Raw genomic sequence first — 20727 nt, 5'->3', positions numbered from 1 at the left:
ATTTGTCAGGGATTTAAAAATCGGGACATAATTTAAAAAAAAATGTATCAAGTTCAAGTGAAATTTATATGAAAAAAAGGTGTATTTGGAGGCTATTTAGAGCTGGTATTACCATATCGCTGTTTCAATGACAACATTTTAAAATTTATAAATAAAATAAAAAGATGTATGTAATAAAAAGCGTATTGTTTGTCCATTAATATTTTATTTGTAACTTAATTAGCAACATGTATTAGGTACTAGTCTATCGCTATATATACACAACACTGTACAGGCGCGCACGCACACTAAATGCAGGCGATCACTTGGTTTGGAATTTGATTTCGGATATTTTTTATCTGTGACTTTAATTCTTATTTACAAAGTATTACAAATACACGATGAGATTTGAGATTTTTATTATATTTCATTTGCATTGCACATTGTATTTAATCATAAATTTGATATTCTATTTTGAAAGACCTCACGACTCAGTGACATATTATACAGTGATTATATCACAGTACGTTTGTTTCTTGCGAGTGAAATCGAGTTCCAAACCGAGAGCGTCGCGATACAAAACGTCATGTTAATACTAATCGAAGGCATCTTATAAGACACTGCACTTGACCGTCTATCGCTAATACTTTCCACGATCCTAGTCTTTTGATCACCTTAAGTACAAACGAACTAATACGCGATGTTACTTTCAGACATTTTCTTGACTTTTTCGAATCCGAACGGTTCACACGAGATAATTTGAAATAAAATCATTTCCCTTATTGTCGAAATATCACAATTCACGTCGCGTACTTCGTCTCGACCGGATCGCCGAAACCGAGCATTTCACGAACACGACCACCGCCCCGAGCTGCCATCGAGCGAGTCGCTCGTCGAAACGGAAGACAATAATTTTTTTACAAAACCATCCTTACCCTAAATAATACGTAAGTTAACAATATTACAAAAGCAGCAACTGCGAGGTCGCGCAGGCGGGCGGCGCAGCGGGCGGCGCCGCGGGCCCTACACGAGCTTGACGGCGCCCTCGGCGCGCGCGCGCGCCAGCGTCTTCTTGACGCGCAGCGCCGTGAGCCGCACGGGCGGGTTGTGGTGCCAGCACTCCGCCATGAGCGCGGAGGCGGCGGCCAGCGCGGGTTCGACCCGCCAGCGCGCCGGCCGCGCGGGCCTCACCCGCCGCGCCACCACCACGCCGTGCATGTCCTCGAACGACGGGTCGGGCGGCACGTGCTCGTGGTAGGGCAGCGCGTAGGGCTCCGCGTGCTGCGCCTTGTCGCCCGTGGCGCACCGGCGGCACATCTCCCACAGCACGAGGCCGAGCGAGTACATGTCGGCCATCTTGAAGGCCTCGAAGTTGGTGACGTCGAGCTTCTCGTCGAGCACCTCGGGCGCCATGTAGCGGCGCGTGCCGACGCGCGTGTTGGGCGCGATGTCGACCTCGTTCCGCTCGGCCACGTACCGCACGGCGAGCCCGAAGTCGGCGATGGCGCACTGCCCGTTCCTCTTCACGAGAATGTTTTTGCTCTTGATGTCCCGGTGCGCTATCGCGGGTTTCCCTTTCGTGCCGAATATGTCCATGTGCAGGTGGGCCAGGCCGCTGACTATGGAGTAGGCCATCGTCATCAACGAGTTCGTGTCGAGCACCACCGTCTGAAGGTAGTCGTGCAGAGATCCGTTCTCGTGATAGTCGGTGATCAGCAGCATCTGAGTCCACGAGCCGGTCCCCTTGATGTCTGCCGCGATGAACCCGAGAATGTTTTCGTGTCGCATTAGAACAGTCTGATAAATTTCAGTCTCTCGGAACCAGGAAGCCTCCTCCGTGGTGAAAAACACCTTGACGGCGACTTTCTCACCGCGCCAGCGCGCCAGCCAGACCTCACCGTAGCGGCCTTTCCCTATCGACTCTACCATTTGAATCTGTTTCGCGACCGTCCTCTGCACGAGCAAAGGTAACCCGGACCCGGAGCCCGAAGAAATTTCCGCGTGATGTGTCGGAGCCGGCGGTGATGGAGGTCGCTTGCACCCCCTGCGACGTTTCCTAAAGAGCAGCCAAAATGCTGCGAGGAAGGCGAGCAACGCGACGCAAAGCGCGGCCGCCATTAAAATAGTCTGACTCGTGGGTGCGGCTGGTCGTAGACCTGGAGCATCCGTCATGTCGGGCGGGGGTTCTGGTAACTGTGGCCGAAGACGCCGATTGCACAGGTCTTTTTCGCAGCATTCTATTACCTTAGGGGTCTGATGGGGCACTTGTGAGCTTTTGCACTGTAATAAAGAAAAAGAGTCCCATAAGCATTTATAAATATATTATTTAGCGAATCAATTATAGATTTTAATTTAAACATTATTCCTAATCCTTATCATGTGTAGTGTGAGCGTACCTGCATAAATCCAGACTCGTCCGGCGGCAGGCAGCCGGCGGTGCGTTCTGGTACCATAATGCCATTTTCATCGTATAACTCCTCGACTGTGACGAAGCAGTACCCGCCGGGCTGAGTGGTGCAAGTGCCATTGAGAGCGCCGTCGGGGCACGCGCTCACACCTGCGCACTCGCACACTATGCCCCGACCTAGAATTAACAAAAACAATACCGTGAGTATTTGTTGGAATTCTAAGATTCTGCTAAAATAAAACATCACTATGTTTGTCGCTGCTTTGATTCGTAATTATAATTTTAATAAATTAGCGCGTTAAGGCTTCGCGATTAAGGCTTCACGACTCGTGTCGCTCGCATTAAATTAAGATTCCATAATTCTTGTTCTGATTTTAATGAATGTAACAGAAATAAACGATCTTTTAAGTGCAAAATTTGCATAACACCCGACTCAGGCCAGACTTGAAAACAACGTTACAAGTATATCCATATACATATCCCTATATCTATATGGTTATGCTGTAATTGTTATGTTATTCATGTAATACAAACATAAAGTACAACAAACTAATAAATTAATTTTTTTGAACCGGGTTACTATACAGCACACGACATTATTTTTTGTTCCGACCCGGGACCGCATGCTTAACAAGACCTACACCATAGACCAACGTCGCAGTCATAGTAACACAGAAATAATGAACTTTTCTTTCATTCGTAGAATCCGCCTTATATAGAAGGTACTAAATATATTAATTAGTTGACGGGATGTGATTAAATAAAAATGCAGGAATAAGTAAGATTAGAAAAGTTATGACAATGTACGTTAACATGACCTAGGCAAACTTGGACGCTTGCCACGGATGCGGAAACGCAGCACAAATGTACTAGGAGCTGATTCATTTAGAAATACTTATAAAATAGAAACTTACGTGGTGCACGAGCGTTGGATGTTTACATATGCAAGCGTCTTAATTAACTTGTTATTATATCTCTGCATAACCGAGTACGCGCACCACGTAAAATTATCGGAATATTTAAAGACACTGACAGACGAAACCGCATTTTAGTATACGAAAAACAAATCGATAATATTATCGTTAAAAAGATAGTCATTACACAAATATCATACACAATGTACCTATTATAAAACTATTTATAAAACACATTTACAAGGACAAAAACAACTAATTTAATCATAAAAACAACAATCTGTGTTTAATGATAAAGTGATAATTAGTGTCGATCAATTAAAAACGGACTTTAAATGTCTGTATTTAAAGACCATATTAAGAACGGACTAACTGTAAACGTTGAAAGAAGGATATCAGGTGAACGACAAGACCAGCACGCGCTTGACGCAATATTATTACTATGAAAATTGAACATGAGGATACTTCGTTGAATAGTTTAAAAGGAAAACACATGTTCTAATTACCGGTTTATGACACACCAATAGTTTAGTCAGATATTACTAATGTTGGGTTAGGTACCAATAAGACAAAAAAAATGGAAAAATCCGAAGATAAATCCTAAAATATTTTTAGAGGTTTCGTGGAAACAGCTATTTGCATCATAGTTGGAATGATATAAATCGTTAAGTACTATACGCTACGAATCAATTTAATAAACTTTCTCTATATTAATCTATCGTTTAGTTAGGATTTGCATTTAAAATTTTGCTTACCAGATTGAAATACTTGTTAGAAAACGCGCTTTAAAGAAGTTACATATCTAGTGACGTGTCGACATATTTAGAATAATCTAGAATCGAGATGTTTACACGTATGTATATAAAATTAATTTGTTAGGGGTAATGCCAACGCTGATATTTTCATCAAGATGTAGGAATTCATCAACAACAACTACTTTTCTTCATTAACACAGAATTATTGAACCTTTCGGTTTTGCTCTGTCCTTGCGTTGCTCTTTGAAAATCTGTCTTGCTAATAATTAATTTATTAATAAATAATAGTGATTCATCATATTTATCTAAACGAATATTATCTGTCTGTCTGTTACACTTTCACGGCATAACAACTGAACCGACTTTGATGAAATTTGGTGTGAAGCAAGCTTGAACCCCAAGAAAGGACATATGCAACTTGTTTTGTCCCTAAAACCTACGACCGCTCGGGCGAAAACTAGTTTATTATATATTCGGATCGCCTGTTCTTATTTGTCAGTTACCATGATCAAATTATACTTATCAATGATAAAAGGACCACATTAAAGATTTATGACGGTTACATTAGTATCAAAATATTATATATCACCACAAATTGGATTATCAAATTTAAAAGCATAAGCTACTAATTCTACTTATTATTCTGTTACTTCTTCCGAATGTGTCTTAGATGGATATACTTAAATATTTATTATTGTTACATACTTATTCTATTCAAATTAATGCCATCTAAACTTGTCTCTAAATATGAAAATGTCAAATTACGAAAACAATTCAGTTCATCTACGTTATTTACATTGTCATTAACATGATTTTAAATTAAATCACCAGCTTAATATATTAGTTATATTACTAGTCGTCTGTTGCTTAACCAAACAATATATGGCAATTTATAAAAAGTGAGCTAATCCACATTATCGAGTTTATTTAGCAGAAACTCGAGTATAAAGTGCGGTACTACTTATTCGTAACGTAACATTTGTAACCATATAAGACGCATTTAAAAAAGTATCGTCTATCGTTAGCTAATGCCTAAACTTAGTATTGATTTTTTTAGTTGATTCCATATGTACATGGCATTTCTAATGGTTTAATTATATTTCTTTAGAATAGTTTACGGTATCATGGTTCATTAGGACTGATGGTCAGATATTAACAAACTGGAAAATATAAATTGGCTATGTATGCAACCAAAGGATTACATTACACACATACATTAACAGACTGTAAATTATCCACTGCTGGGTTAAGGCCTCCTCTCCCTCTGAGGAGAAGGTTTGGAGCATAATCCACCACGCTGCTCCAATGCGTGTTGGTGGATACACATGGGGCAGAATTTCGTTGAAATTAGACACATGCAGGTTTCCTCACGATGAGCACGAGATAAATTATAAACACAAATTAAGCACATGAAAATTCAGTGGTGCTTGCCTGGGTCCGAACCCGCAATCATCGGTTAAGATGCACGCGTTCTAAGAAAACCAAGGGATTAAAGATTTGAAATTCGTAAAAAAAAAAAATCGCTTTAATAAATAAAACAAACACAATATAAAACAGAATAAAATGATTAGCAAAGAATAATTAATGCATTATTATCGGAGCTACAAGTAATGATGTTGTAAGATGATTATTTAATAAAAGTGCGTTTTTAAAAAGGTCATTTAATTTTCATTATTAATGTCTGAGCATTTCACTAAACATTACTTAGAATAGAGGTTATGGTATATGTTAAAAATATAATCACTCAATGTAACACTTTTATTGAGCTTGTCTTTATAGAAATGAGATAATTAAAGGATATACATATGTATAAACTAAATATATCATTTTTGTAGTAAATAACAATTTAGCCAAACCAGACAAAATACGATAACACTAAAATCAACTCCTACAACACTAAAGTCTATTTTGGAAATGCAATGTGTTTACACTTGTCACGGTCCGCGCATTTTGCACGCTATAAATCTTCAAAGATAGGATGTAGGATGTCGGACATCCTGCGACGCAGTCCGAGGGAGCGAATTCAAATTGTTGTTCGATGATGCGCGTCTTACGTACACGAGATTCAGAGTTCCTCGATAATCTTTATCAGCTGCATCTTATCGATAATTACGAGGTAATAACAGTACCTTCAGATAATTAACACTAAAAGGAAATCGGATGATAAATACTTAATTATCGGAAATACGCGTTCAAGTTATACACGGAACACGGTACACGGCGGAAAGCGATCGGGCCTACGATTTTATACACTTGAATAGAATTTAAGTTTTTTGGCACGTCAGCTCGACAGGTACCAGTCAGCCCTTCGACCCATATAAGGACGGTGTGAGATACACGACAAAAGGTTTTAAGAACAACAATGGGGATGGCAGGTAGAGCTCTGCGGCGCATAGATAATAAAATGAAAATAAAACTTCGAATAAATTGTACAAGTTTAGTGTTTTTATGATTTTCAAGATTCGGAACAATATGTTACAAACTAAATTATTGCGTTCAACACTATTGTACACAAAAACAATATTGTAAGATTATTTATATTTTCGATTACAAAAATAATTTCGGTTTTGTGAATTGATAAAATCGCATGCAGTAATGCTAACAACATTGATGTAATGATATCTTATGCATTGTAAATCAGGCGAGAGAGTTCGACAAACTCTTAAATTCAATACAGGATTTAAAAATTGATTGAAGATTAATCTTGGACAAAATGGAAAACATGTTCTTCAGTGGAACACATTGTAACTTACAAGATTATTCATCAACACTAATATCAAATATGTCAGTTGAGACGGACCGTAAGGTTACACGTAATCGTAAGCACAAAATAGCTATTAATGTATTGTTACTCATTTATCATTTAATTATACAATCCTATCACGACCATTAGACCTTATTAACAATCTCTAGACTCTACTTACGACTCGCCCGTCTTAAATACCAAAACTGGGATTGATAACCTCTCACGATGTGAAAATCAGAACGGAAATCTGACCACTTTGACAACACAAATCATCGAAAGCGAATCGTCGAACGAGATTGACACATTTCCAACACAGATGCTCGCAAGAGACCGCACATTTGTAAACACTCGAGAGTTCTAAATAAACGAAGCTTACGCTACATAATTAAGACAGATCGAATATATTGATACGAAGGTTTCACATACTTAGTCTCATGTCGGAGAGCGTACGAGACGAGACCGGCACGACGTCCGCGATATCATTTAAATTTAACTCGAGACACCGCCGTCTGTCGCCGGCTTTATTTTTACACCGGCGATGTTATGCGCGGATGGTGACAACGCACGCCGTCTCACGGGAGACAGGAAGAGCGTGGACTTTTAAAAGACGTTGCGTGCGTCACCGGCAACGCTCGCGATGCGAATGACTGGCGTGCGGTGCGAGGCGTCCCCCTGGGCCCGCGTCTCCCCCCGCCCCTAGACCCGCGCTCTCCGTGCATTATGCACCGCTGCAGCCTCCACATGGTCGAAGATAACATGGGCCAACCGCGAACGGTGTCAGGACGCAAGCGATTCGGGGCACGCGAGTCGAACACGATTCATTGACGCCGCTCGAGATAATGCCAACCGTTTGTACAACACGTAAACATTAGATCGGCATACGGCCAAATAATAACAATCTAGTGTGGCGGATTTCACGTCGATTACGCGTCAAAAAGCTAACTTTTACCAAAACTTACATATTTGCGTGTACTATTTGCGCGTACTGTGAGTAATGATCTGACGTGTGCAAACATAATGAGAACAAAAAGTCTAAAATTAGCAATAAACGTTTCCGATTTAATCATCTATAAAATTCTTAACGTATATTTTACAGCCAACATTTATTCCTCCTGTAACCGTCGTAGGAGAAAACACATTAAATAATAATATATCATCCAATAAATATTATGGCGCTGAGCTGATCAAGAAGCCATTAAAGAGATTCTTTTACGACTGCCTCGCGTTTTATCGTTTCTTCCTTCTTTTGGCTTCGTAGCAAGTAAGCTCTTTTCATCTACTGTTAGAGTATCTGCAAACATTCATTGAATATTTGAATATTAAAGTGAATTTAATTACGCTTCAGTTTATATTAAAACCTATATAGTCCACATTCGCGTTCGTATTAGAGCTCCGACTGTTCAAATTAATCATACATATATAATTAAAAATTGTTCACATTTAGCATTTTATTAGTAGAACTAAAACATCTGGTAAAATTTCACGTTGCCAGACCGGATGGACATCGGAATATACGTATGTCACTTTAAGTCTAATCTGCTAGTACTCGGTACCATTTAAGAATAATAGCCGCTGTTGTATAACTCTCAACGAACACTATTAACTTCTACCTCACGTGATTTCAATCTAATTTATTATAATTACTTTCACCTCGAATATTTCTAAAATTCACCCTAATTACGCAATTAACTGCATAATCATTAATGAATCAACAAAACTAGCCGTGGTCATCTCTTATGATTTTCTTAATCGTACAAGATTTAATGACATTTCCTTTGTCGTTAATTAAGTCTAAAATATTGATGGCACTATCAATTATTGTATGTTTATTTACGAGGTACAAAAAAATCGTGAAACAATTCAGAAGAAAAGGTGATCGCTTGGAATAATAACGGGAAAATTAAAAAAAAATGTGCTGTAAAATGCAATATGCGAATCGTCCAAAATACATCGGCGCTCAAGTTGCGGAGACGTTATCTCGATGCCGATATGCGTCTCACGTGCTCGTCCAATTGCCGCAATGAATAACGGTAATACCGTATCATCGACATTAATGCTACTCAAGGATGTTCGCCAAATTCACCAACATCTACCGGCTATAGGTTTATACGAATCGATTATTTATTAATAAAGTTGTATGCACTTATTGGAAACGCGATGTTTGAATTAGTGTAATAATTATTATTAGAAATAACGTAACGGAAATTCTGCTGTATAATAAGAAAACTATATAACAATACCGAAATGGTCCAATCTGTAGGCGGTGACAGAAGTATTTAAGGCTACTTAAGCCATCGTCTATTACGTGCCCTCACGCTATACATTTGGGGTCTCCTCTATTTCTTTTCTTATGTATTATTTTTGATGTCTATATATATTCTCAGTTATGTCACACAAATCCAAACAAAAGACCATCCAATATTCGCAGTCATTCTCATTTGGTGACAGGTGTTTATGCTAGCCCGTTTGAGTGAGTCGTAACTCATAATATATTCTAACTTCTTATTTTCCGGTTCAAAGGGAGTTAGTGGTAGAGTGGAACAATATAACTACAGGCACAAGGGACATAACACCTTAGTCCTCAAGATTAGTAGTGGCTTTGTGATATGAGGAATGATTAATATTTCTTGCAGTACAAACGTCTGTTGGCCGTCGTTAACGCTTACCATCAAGTGACCCATTTTTTACTCCGCCTACATTCATGATCTTTAAAAAAATCTTCATTCACACCAAACATACTCCTAGTAATATGACTACCATTACTCCGAATTACTATCAATAGAAGTATTTTAATCTCTGCAGAGTACTCATTTCATGATTCTTGGTGGTAGGGCTTTGTGCAAGCCCGACTGGGTAGGTACTACCCACTCATCAGATATTCTACCGCCAAATAACAGTACTCTGTATTGTTGTGTTCCGGTTAGAAGGGTGAGTGAGCCAGTGTAATCACAGACACAAGGGATATAACATCTTAGTTCCCAAGGTTGGTGGCGCATAGGTGATGTAAGAAATGGTTAATATTTCTTACAGCGCCTTTGTCTAGGGGCCGGTGGTGACCACTTACCATCAGGTTGCCCATATGCTCGTCCGCCAACCAATGCCATAAAAAAAAAACATGATAGTCCTCTGATTTTCTATCAATGTAGCTCATTTTAAACATTCTTTCAGTTGCAGTTAAGTTAAAAGTAGATTGATATTTGCGTTTAGTTTTAAAACACTTTTCATCAAAACTCATAGTATATAGTATCTTCTGCAGTTTGAAGTAATTTCCGGCAGAGTTAATCATGATATATACCTGCACATATGTATGACAATAAGTAATTTATTCAGCCTCGAATTTTAAATATTTTATCTTGCTTTTACATTTTGATTAATAAAACACGCTGTAACAGTTTTCAGATATCAGAACTCGGGTTAATAATTAACGATTTTATCAACTCTATTGACTACATCAACATAAACAGTAATGTTTTATTTAAACTTAAACTTAACGAGATGGAAAAATCTCTTTTAATTTAGATCCTTCGTTCTCGCATAAATTTATAAAAGAAACAAACTTGTACGTTTGTTTACATAAGTTAGATGCTATCAGAGTGAAACCTTTGATTTACTGTCACACGAGAAATGTATCGCGAGCTCCGTTCGTTTGCCAGAAGCTTCATGTAACCACGTATGTTTGAAGTGAGATAGATAAGATCAAAAATAATCCTCTATTATATTCCCACATTATTTTATTCAGAATAAAAGTATATTTACTTTTGTATTTTTCTTAAAGAATATTTAGTCAGAACAAACTGATGTTAAATTGACACCTTAGCCCATATTCAAGCAATGTGGAGATATTCTTAGAGCATCATCGCGCCGCCATCTATTTGACTTAAGATGTTATGACCCTTATGTCTTTTATTACTGGTTTACTAACGTTTTAAACCGAAAAAATACAATCGGAAGCACTGATGTTTGCACCTAAAATCTAATGAGCATGTGGTATCCACACAAGTGGGGATCTCATTAGATTACTGACTGCACGAAGACTTACCATTTTTTAACTCAACTTTCCAACTCGACCAATTAAATAAATATGGTCACACAAGTCACGACAAACAGACCTAGTACGTGGTTAAGTAGATCGCCAACATGAGCGCGATTTAACAAACAAGCCACTTTCCCGTGGGAATACCCGGGCGACGTTGGTACGGAGAACCATCGCGATTGTGTCTAACGGATGCACGAATCTCTGTCCAAAAACACTCTTGTCAATAATAAAAAATCAGTTTACGTGAATTGAAATTGTCAATAATTTTGTTTTAACATTAGGAATTAGTTCATTCGGCTCTTGCGGTTTTGTATGTGGTATTTGTCCTCTGTTCCAAATCGTATTATTTTATTAAAACTCTATATAAAATAAAATATAAATCAAAGCCATTAAATTCGTCTACATTCTTTAAGGGATAGATTATCGTTTGGAATTGTACAAAGGTTACTTTACCCGAAAAAATGTATCTAGCACCTGCACCCCCTTCTCACGAGGGCGACGCTGCGGTTAAAAACTAGTTGGCAAATATGAAATATGTTTGTGTTCATTAATTTCATTGCTGTGTTTGAGATAATAATCGATTTGAACTTATCTTATATACATCTACATTCTTGTATTGATTTTTAGAAAGCAACTGATAATCACATATACAATCTCATAACGGTGAAGATATTGATAGTCTGTGTTAGGACACTTCAAGACTTAGGAGGCTAAGGCTCCAGGAACCGATGCTCTGCAGAGAAGAAAATACCTCTATTTATATAAATAAATTTACTTTTACTTTTTATAAGCGTAAAATGATGAAAGGTTGAATTATAACTAATTTTTGAGTTTTGGATTAAAACATTGTCGTAATTGTTGATTTTATTTGAGCATTCTGTTAATGCCGAACTAAAAATTTACAATTAATATTTAAATAATTTCCAAAATCAATATCGGTAAAGTCTTGGCGAATACCTAGAGCCGTTCCACTGCGCACGCACAGCTTTCAATTTAGTGAACGACACAGTTATTTCTGATAACTATATCGATTAAATGAACGTGAACGAATCGAGTGCCCACGGCTACCGATAAATCGATTTGTAATAAAGATACGACCAAAGAGCGCTCCGTCGAGATTGTACTGATGCATGTACACCGCGTCTCACTCCATCAGATTTAGATATGAGTAACCGGACTGGCCCATGTTTTCCGAAATGTTTCGTGTCTATAGAAACATTTGCACCATACTTTCGATTCTATGAAATTAATATATATGTAGTATCTATGTTACATCAATCAGCTCCTATTGGCTATATGGAATAACAATGAGATCAAAATGTGACTGTTGGATCATCAAGATAAGCCATAATTAAAAATTAAAGAATATATATATGTAGCTGTATAGAATATATATATAAGTAAACGTTTTTTATTAACAATTCGATGCTGTTTCGCCACGATAAGATTGGTAAATACATTGCACCAATAAATAAATAATTATCCCTTTATAAACGGTAGACGAATAGTAAATAGAAATGCAGCACTTGAACAACTTTAAGATTTCTAATGTTCTCGGAATAGTACCAAGCGACTTTTCGATTTGCGGTTAAGATCTCCGAGTAATATCCACGGAACCATCTCGTCTTAATACAACAGTAACTTTCTCGATTCAATTCGTACACAATAACGGTCAACGAGATACTAATTAAACAGGGCACGGCGTGTCACGGGTTTTATTATCTGTGGAGTCGTGACTATTGCAAATGGCATTCGGTTCCGATCATGCTCGGGGCTCGGGGTACGGGGATCAGCGTAGCTCGCGGCGCCGGCCATCTAGCGACCTCTCGGATTATCCAACTAGATCGATAAGGAGGGTTAGGTTAGACCAAAGAGTAAAATTCGTGCCGAGCGTTTATGAAACGTGTATATCGCCTTTGTTGTGTTTAAATATAATGTGATATACTTGGATTAGAATGTTGAAAGATATTATGTAAGAATTATGTCTAAATTTTCCACTAATTATAAATGTTTACTTTAGTATCGCTAATTAAAGCACCACCTGTTTCTATGTTTCTATTCATTATCAAATACTAAGTACACCAACAGATTAAAACGTAAATAATTAAACGAGATAATAAATACCATACATAAACAAGTATCACAGCAGCGGCGGTTCAGGAGTCTGGGGGGTTCAAGACCCCCAAAAAGGATCTAAATTCTTCCATGACAAATCTTAAAGTGAAGTGAAGTGAGAATAAGAAGATTCTAATTAAACTTTTTATCAAGCATTACACAACTTAAAGCAAAATAAAATGTGTTTTTTGATTTTTGAAATTTTACCAAAACCTATTCTCAAGGAGGTCAAGCCCCTCCCAAACGACAATCCTGGATCCACCATTGTATACCCGAGTATTATTTCATTAGTCTGGTCTAATAAAAGCTATTAACGTTTCTAAATTTTGAATCTGAAAACAATTTTAATGCATTGCACTTGTCTACGAACTTGGCCTAATTCGGCGGCAATGCGGCGCGTCCTGTTTACGCCCCGCCCCCCAGGCGCTTACCCAAACTGGATTCGATATTTTTTTGTCGTCTTGAATTAAGGAGTATCGGACTAAATGCAGGTTAGGTAATAGATTTTACACACCCTCAATCACGCTGTCCCACGCGCCCCGCGGCTTTTATGAACATTTTATTCCATTTTTAAATCTCTTTTAATTTTTTTTATTATAAATTATGACCTCAAGTATATGGGGTGAAGGTTTTCATGTTCGACGTCACAAACAAAACGTTTTATAATTTAAATATGAATAACGGATTGGAAATTAACCGTTACAAATTTATCTCAACGTCTAACGCTAAGTCGGTTATTTCAAAATCTGATAGAAGCTTGGAGTCATGGAACGATAAGCATTTACTGATAGAGATAGCGGAGCATACCCTTTAGCGAAACATAAACAAAATACATTAATATATAAATAAAACTACAATATACCGCAATTTCGTCGGTTTTATTACTTAATTAATAAAAGCCCTAACACCAAGTAAGTTATGACAAATATCAGTATATTGATTGAAAGTTAATTTCTCTGAGAGAATTGATGAATTCAGAGTCGATGTAATCCCGCATTCGGTCAGTGTTCTATCTTTCCTTTTTCCTAAGGATACACACATATATATATATATATATACCATACCCAATCACAAGTGTATTGAAAGATATATTTTGAATATATTTTGCAACAGCATGAACTATTTCAGCAAGTTCATTGAGTCCAGTGTAAATAACAGTATCTCAATATTTACAAAAACTGCGAGTCGTTATCTCGTTACCTGACTCGAGAATTATTACGTGTTTGTTTATCTGTTACAAATGTGTCGGGTTTAAGAACCTCTTATTGCGAGCTATCGGCTATCGTTGATACTTCTTCAATATATATATTTCATTTCATACTAACTTTTAATCGCTTCGCTAGACATCAATATTATTTTATAAATCAAAATAAATTATATTGTTTTTTATTATTAAAACGTCTCCAAATATTACATCAAATGAACTTAGGGATGAAAACACCAAGTTCTGTATTTTATGAAATGGTTTTAAATGTAATACAAAACTGTCTGAAATCAAACCCAAACATCTTCTAAATACTACTTTTTTGAAATGGTTTAAAAAAAACTTATGAACTATTCTTCTATACCGAAAATTAGAATTTTATCCATATATAAAATATTAATTTTATGCAAAAACACAAATACTCTTTAGGAGTTCGTATGGAAGATATCAGTCCAGGATGTAAGTAATCATATTCTCAAAGAATAAAACAATACACCCTAATCTTTAAATGTCGACTGTTTTATAAACGATAGAATTATTTTGAACTAGTCAAAGCAAGCAATTAACAGCGGCTTCAAAACTGGCTGGTTATATTTATATATATATTTTATTTTTAATATTGAAATAAAAATATGTTTTGTATTGTTCTTGAAACAATCTCGGTATCGGTTTACGTAAGTATTTTTTTAAAGTTGAACAATGACAATTTTTTTAAAGAAACTTAATTTTGTTTATGTATCTTTAAGAGTATAACACTGTTAAGGGTAAATATTATATTAGATAAATATAAAGGGATTTCTTTAATTACATATTTTTTTTTGTTTTGTTATTTTCTTTAAGTAACAACAGGTTATTTACAGTTTCATAAAATCGGTCTAATTTTATTGACTCACTGTAAAGGCAGTGCTTAACTTGCCTGGGTGTTTTTGACACAACTTTGTTTTACCATATATGCGGTGTAATCGCAAATATTACCAGCACGTCATCTACTTATGGATCATAGTAATAACTCAAATACGCCAAACTATTTGCTTGCACTAAACGTAACGCCGGTGTAACATTACTGACCGAAGTACGAAACAACAACGCAAATATTTATCTTATTCGACTTCCATGCATAACTATACCCCGACATATAAACGGAACGAACCACGTATTTGCCATTCGCCATATTTTTGCAAAAGGCTAAATGTGCAAAATTTGGCGTGTCCATCGATTAATATAATTACGAAAACGACAACTGCCGAATCCAGTTTCGTCATAAGATTATCAATACTGATAGATAGATTGTCGTCGTTTTCACAATGAATATATACAAAAGTAGAGTTCTATTTATGAAATTGATGAAATGAAAATAAAAAATAATCGTTGATTAGTTATTAATATTACAGTGATAGCGTCGGCGGCCCGTGGCGCGTGTCACGTAAGCATTATGATTTCTTGGGATACTCAAACGTTCTAATTTTGTATTGATTATGATTATCATATACATATAGATAAGATGTGTTGTAATTTTATTATAGCCTAATAAAAGGGACAAGGGATTTTGAACCTTGAATAAAGGCCATACGGTTTATATTGTAACATCAATCGTAGATAATAGTGACAGACCTCGACGTACGGTTTACAAATTCTAAATACAATAGTATTGTTCTAGTGAAAGGTCGTTCTTATAGAGTAAGATATCATTTATATTCGATCAGTATTTATAAATTATTGGTGACTAATACAATTAAGATATCAATTAAATTCGACAACAAACATATACATTAAAATAACAGTAACAGCCCGTAAATATACCCAGACGAGCAAGGGTTATTCCATCAATAGGTCCAAGTTTGATGGATAACACAACACAACTCAAATTCCTTTATTCAATATAGAAGCGTTACACTTACTTATTGATGGTCAAATTAAACACTACCTGCTACTGATAGTTGGACACGTCTGACGCATTCCGCAGATTTCCGCAGACGATTCTTCTGCACCTCTAAGCGAGAGAAGAATTAGAAGTATAAATAGAAATTAAGGTCGTGAAGTCAGTGGTCGGGGTGACACACCTCTGGTCGTCCCATTCCAACTCGCCTTTTATAATTAAAATCCCATCTCAGAATTATTATGTATGATAAAATTAAAAATAAAATCCATTAAATATACTATATTTATCATACCTATAAAGAGACATCAGCGCAATTCGCGGTTTACGGGTCGCCTAGAGATGACCAAATTGATAAATCATGTGGGATAAAAGTCACAGGTTCAATGTTGCCCCCTTGAGCTTAGGAATACATATTAGTAATTCCTGAAGAAATATAATTGCTACTATAAAAAATAAAGATATAATTAATATTCAAATAATACACTTCGCATCATAGTAGGATAGAGGAGAGCACGAGCAGTAACGGATGATTTAAATATCATATTTTTTATCAATTAAATATCATAATCAAATAAAGAGACATCGCAAGTCAGGTGTTAACATAGCGTTCATACTAATACTTCATCACCTTACAAATCCAGGAATAAGTTTTTTATTTACAGCGTCAAGTTTGTAAAGAACGCAACGTCGTTAATTTTTAGACGATAAATTTATTTAGCTCTCCGAGTTGCATATGTATTACGTCCGCGTAAAACGTCGACACCGTCTTTGCTAATGCGTTTTACTTGTTCAAGAAAGGGGATCACCTGAGTTGTTACTACAAAATCGACTTGGTTCATTGTCTGCGTATTAAATGTTTCTGGTTTGATAACATTTATATCACTATTTATAGCTTAGCCATTAAAAAAAAATCAAGCTTTTCTTTGAACCAGACCGACCGAGTTACTTCCAGATTTATAATATTATTAACAATATTTTATACTTTTATCCGTATTTAAAAACAAATGCGTGCACAAATCTCTTTAAAGAAAGATTTAACGCTTTTTATAAAAATATATGCCTTATTATCATTGCTTATTTGATTAAAATAAAACTTCATTATGAAATGTATTTAATTTTTAAATTACTATAGTATCGTAGAAACTAATAGCGCAAATACAGATAATTGTACATATTACATACTTATGTATATGAAAATATTCCTAATACATATCACTCGTAATCATGTACTAATGTATAAATAACAGCACAGAACAAATACCACTGATAACATTGTAATGTAAACGGTCTATAATCTCTCTTTACGCGGCCCAAATACTCGAAGGAGACAGGTTGACTTGATATTTCAATAACACATCATACAAATTATGTAATCGTACTACTTTAAGTTTCTTAAGTATTCTTGTTTCTTTTTTATAGCATAGGAATATGGACGGACAAATTAACTTATTTAAGTGGTCACCACTGCCCATTTCATTTCATACATAACCAATTCACCACCAAAATTGGGAACTGAGATGTTATGCCTGTATGTACTGGCTCGTTCACCCCTCAAACCGGAATGCTACCTGGCGGTAGAATATATGATGAGCACGTGGTTCCTGCCCAGACGGGCTTGCTCTGAAACCTACCCTTAAGTTGCTTTTAAATTGTAGGAACGCAGACGAGGCTATAGACTTCCTGGAATATTCTCTCCCCCTTTATATATGACATATAAACACTTTATTTTGTAAATATGGTACCAATCGAGGGATCTAAGATAAAGATGTTGTGATCCTTGCAATTCTGTCTCTTTTATTATATGATATAGGGCGACCGACGGGTAAATGAGCCACCTTATCATCATAAGCGGTCACTACTGTCCATAGTGATGTAGGAAATATTAAACATGCCTTACATCACCAATGCGTTACCAACATTGGGGGCTAACATGCTATGTCCCTTGTGCCTGTAGTTACTCAAAAATCAAAATATAATTCATTCAAGTAGGTTTAACTCCAGCTCACCCATGCTTCAAGTCGAAAAATAATCTATACAAAGTAATCGGAGCGAATCGCAGGTTGATCGTTATATTTCATAATTTATTTACCACACTAGATTCCGAAGATGAGTACATATTTATCATATAATCTATTGATTTACTGTTATGCCTAAGATATTATTATTGTATTTGATTGTGAAGGATAAGACAAGGCTGCCAAAACAAAATAGAAAACTATACAAACTATTACTGTTTCGCGGTAGAATTAAATCGTTAGTGAACGATACCCAGACAGGTCGAGCCAGTGTAACAAAGGAATATTTGTTTCGCCAATTTTAAATCAAAACAATTATTTTCGAAGCTACATCCAATTCGATGTAGAAACTCCAATGACTACACGATACGGTTCACAGTCGCCATAACAAACCGGCACTATCTGTAATGAATGGTCGGCTGCAATCGATTACAAATGGACGAGATAACAATACGAAGCGTCACAAACACTATTCGCATTGAACATAATGCATTCACGCATGAAACACACTTATCAATTGCGTCATTGGACGTTTCCGTCCTGAGACTTTAAATCATATTATATCGTAAAATTTTCTTCTTATCATTGTCTTAAAATTATATTAATTCGGAAGTGGAAGTGCGTCACGTTCTTCTATTTTTAATCGTGGAATACTTAACGAAATTGGTCCATTACGGGTTTAGTTATTATTACATTACGTTACACATGGCTTAAATTCAATGCTCCTATTTTTGCTCATCAGCTCCCAGCAATCAGCTATTTCTCCTGACAGATTCCGACTATGGCGTCTATTCTCAACGGAGACTGGTAAACGTAAAATTCTGGGTTGTAACAGATAATCTCTGAAGGAGAAAATTAAATAAACGTTTGTTGGCCCAACCCGACAGGTTTGAACACAGAACCTGAGAATCTGGGTTAAGTACCCAGACTTGCAGAAAGCCCTACTATCTGTATACGAAGTTCCGAAAATACGTAACAAAATTAACACAAAGAATAATGTCGAAGAACCAAGGAAAAAAAATTAGACAGATAAAAAATTAAGTACTCACAACAAAAAGTACAATCATACAAAATTATCATTATCAGTTATTAATAGGCCCTAACTTAAAGTTTTGGATCTTCATTTTATAAGATAAATTTAATGTCGAGCTAGTATTGGTTAGAAATGTAGATTCTATCGAGCAGAACCGGCAAGAAACTCAGTAAATACACAACAGATAATAAAAGTAAACATACAATGGAACGTAACAATCCTGCATGAAAATCGACGACCACAACTCCTTGCTCTTCATCAACTAAACGATCTCTTACAGAATAATACGCCACGTTTGTTAATGTAGCAGAAAACGCAAATATACGCAAATTTAAGACCGAACTCGTTCGATATATTTTGAGCGATTATTTCAATTTAGCGGCGGCCATGTTTTTATTACGTTTTTTTGTGTCAGATACTCCTAATAACGTGTGTTTATGACGGAAAAGTAGGTCTTTCGAATTAATCTTTAAAATTTATTGAGGATGAAGATATAATTTTTAATCTGTGAAGTGTTGTTTATAGGCTTTAATCTTCTTCATTTTTAATTTGTACTATATTTTGCCCGAGGCTTGACTGGCGTATAATTGAAAAAAAAAGCGAATTATTTATAATGATCATTGGCACTATGTTTTTATGTGACTGAGTAGAAGAATTATGTTACTCTTTGAGGCCGTATAATCGGTAGATACATTATCCTGAAGCCAGTTACAGTAGCAAGTCGGAAAGTTAATTAAATGTTGTTTGTTCAAATTGTTCAATTAGTTAATTATCCGTCACTATCTAACGATTTCAATATTATAACTTACGCTCATTTGTTCATTCTCTTAATTTACTATTTTAGTGTGATTTAGGATTGGCGAAGAAACGCTGATTAATACTGCCCGACTGTAATTTTGCCTTTTCTAAATGTACCTTAACTTAGTAAGAATAAGAACTTTCGTTGACTCGTGAGAAAACAAGTCTCTAAAACCATACCTGTTAGAGAGAACTATTTATTTACGTGCAAAGCGAAATTCTTAGTACAACTCTATTATTAGGTATTAAAACTAAAATGAAATTAGTAGTAAAAATATATATAGTAAACCTTTAATATTTAAATCTTTAAAATATTTTCAATTCCGCGACGTGAGCATGAATAAAGCCAACATGGAAAACAAAATCTCAAGTTTATATACAGGCCAGCACCAATGAATTTTTCAATTTCTCAATGAATCAATTTTTCAATGAATTCGTTAGAAAAGTCTTCTGAGCAATAAGACATTTGCGGAAATTGCGTACGGAGCATGGCACGCTACCGTAATCGTTTTAGAAGATATCTCCTTGAATGTCGTTCCAAAAGACAGTGCGCAGTTTGTTTTATCGGCTAAGTGTCTAGATAATCTTAATTAGAGGGCGCGGCCGTTATCGGTGTCAGAGAAGCCTATCAGGTGGCTGGATGCTTCTTGATAAGGCTATTTCGGTCGTATCACGCGCCAGATAGTGACAAACATGGAGTACAAAATAATCGACAAATTTCACAACTTCATTACAAGTATTTACGCAGCGATAAGTTAATACAAATAATAAAAAAAAGTATTACAACGTCAGGGATTATTTTGAAACATTTTATATATTTTAAGACGTCGTAGAAAAAAAAATTGT

At 36.2% G+C, this 20727-nt stretch overlaps 1 protein-coding gene across 3 annotated transcripts in view; it reads right to left on the bottom strand.

Moving 5' to 3' along the window:
• Positions 1-185: 185 nt before the first annotated feature.
• LOC113404377 (bone morphogenetic protein receptor type-1B) overlaps positions 186-20727 on the bottom strand; it is a 99665-nt gene continuing 79123 nt past the window's right edge. Inside the window, exons 1-3 of one of the 3 annotated variants that reach the window (XM_026645248.2) lie at positions 7228-7469; positions 2376-2563; positions 186-2259 (exon numbers count right to left, since the gene is read on the bottom strand). In XM_026645248.2, the coding sequence (XP_026501033.2) occupies positions 1003-2259; positions 2376-2563; positions 7228-7237 (1455 nt within the window). In that variant the 5' untranslated portion in view covers positions 7238-7469 and the 3' untranslated portion in view covers positions 186-1002. Of the gene's footprint in view, positions 2260-2375; positions 2564-3300; positions 3443-7227; positions 7470-20727 lie in introns of those variants that run through there. The other 2 variants (XM_026645251.2, XM_026645250.2) reach the window with 2 other exon arrangements.

The sequence above is a fragment of the Vanessa tameamea genome, chromosome 17, assembly GCF_037043105.1.
Source record: "Vanessa tameamea isolate UH-Manoa-2023 chromosome 17, ilVanTame1 primary haplotype, whole genome shotgun sequence".
Taxonomy (NCBI): Eukaryota; Metazoa; Arthropoda; class Insecta; order Lepidoptera; family Nymphalidae; genus Vanessa; species Vanessa tameamea.
Note: the sequence above shows the minus strand (reverse complement) of the source record. Positions and strands in the feature narration are given on the sequence as shown.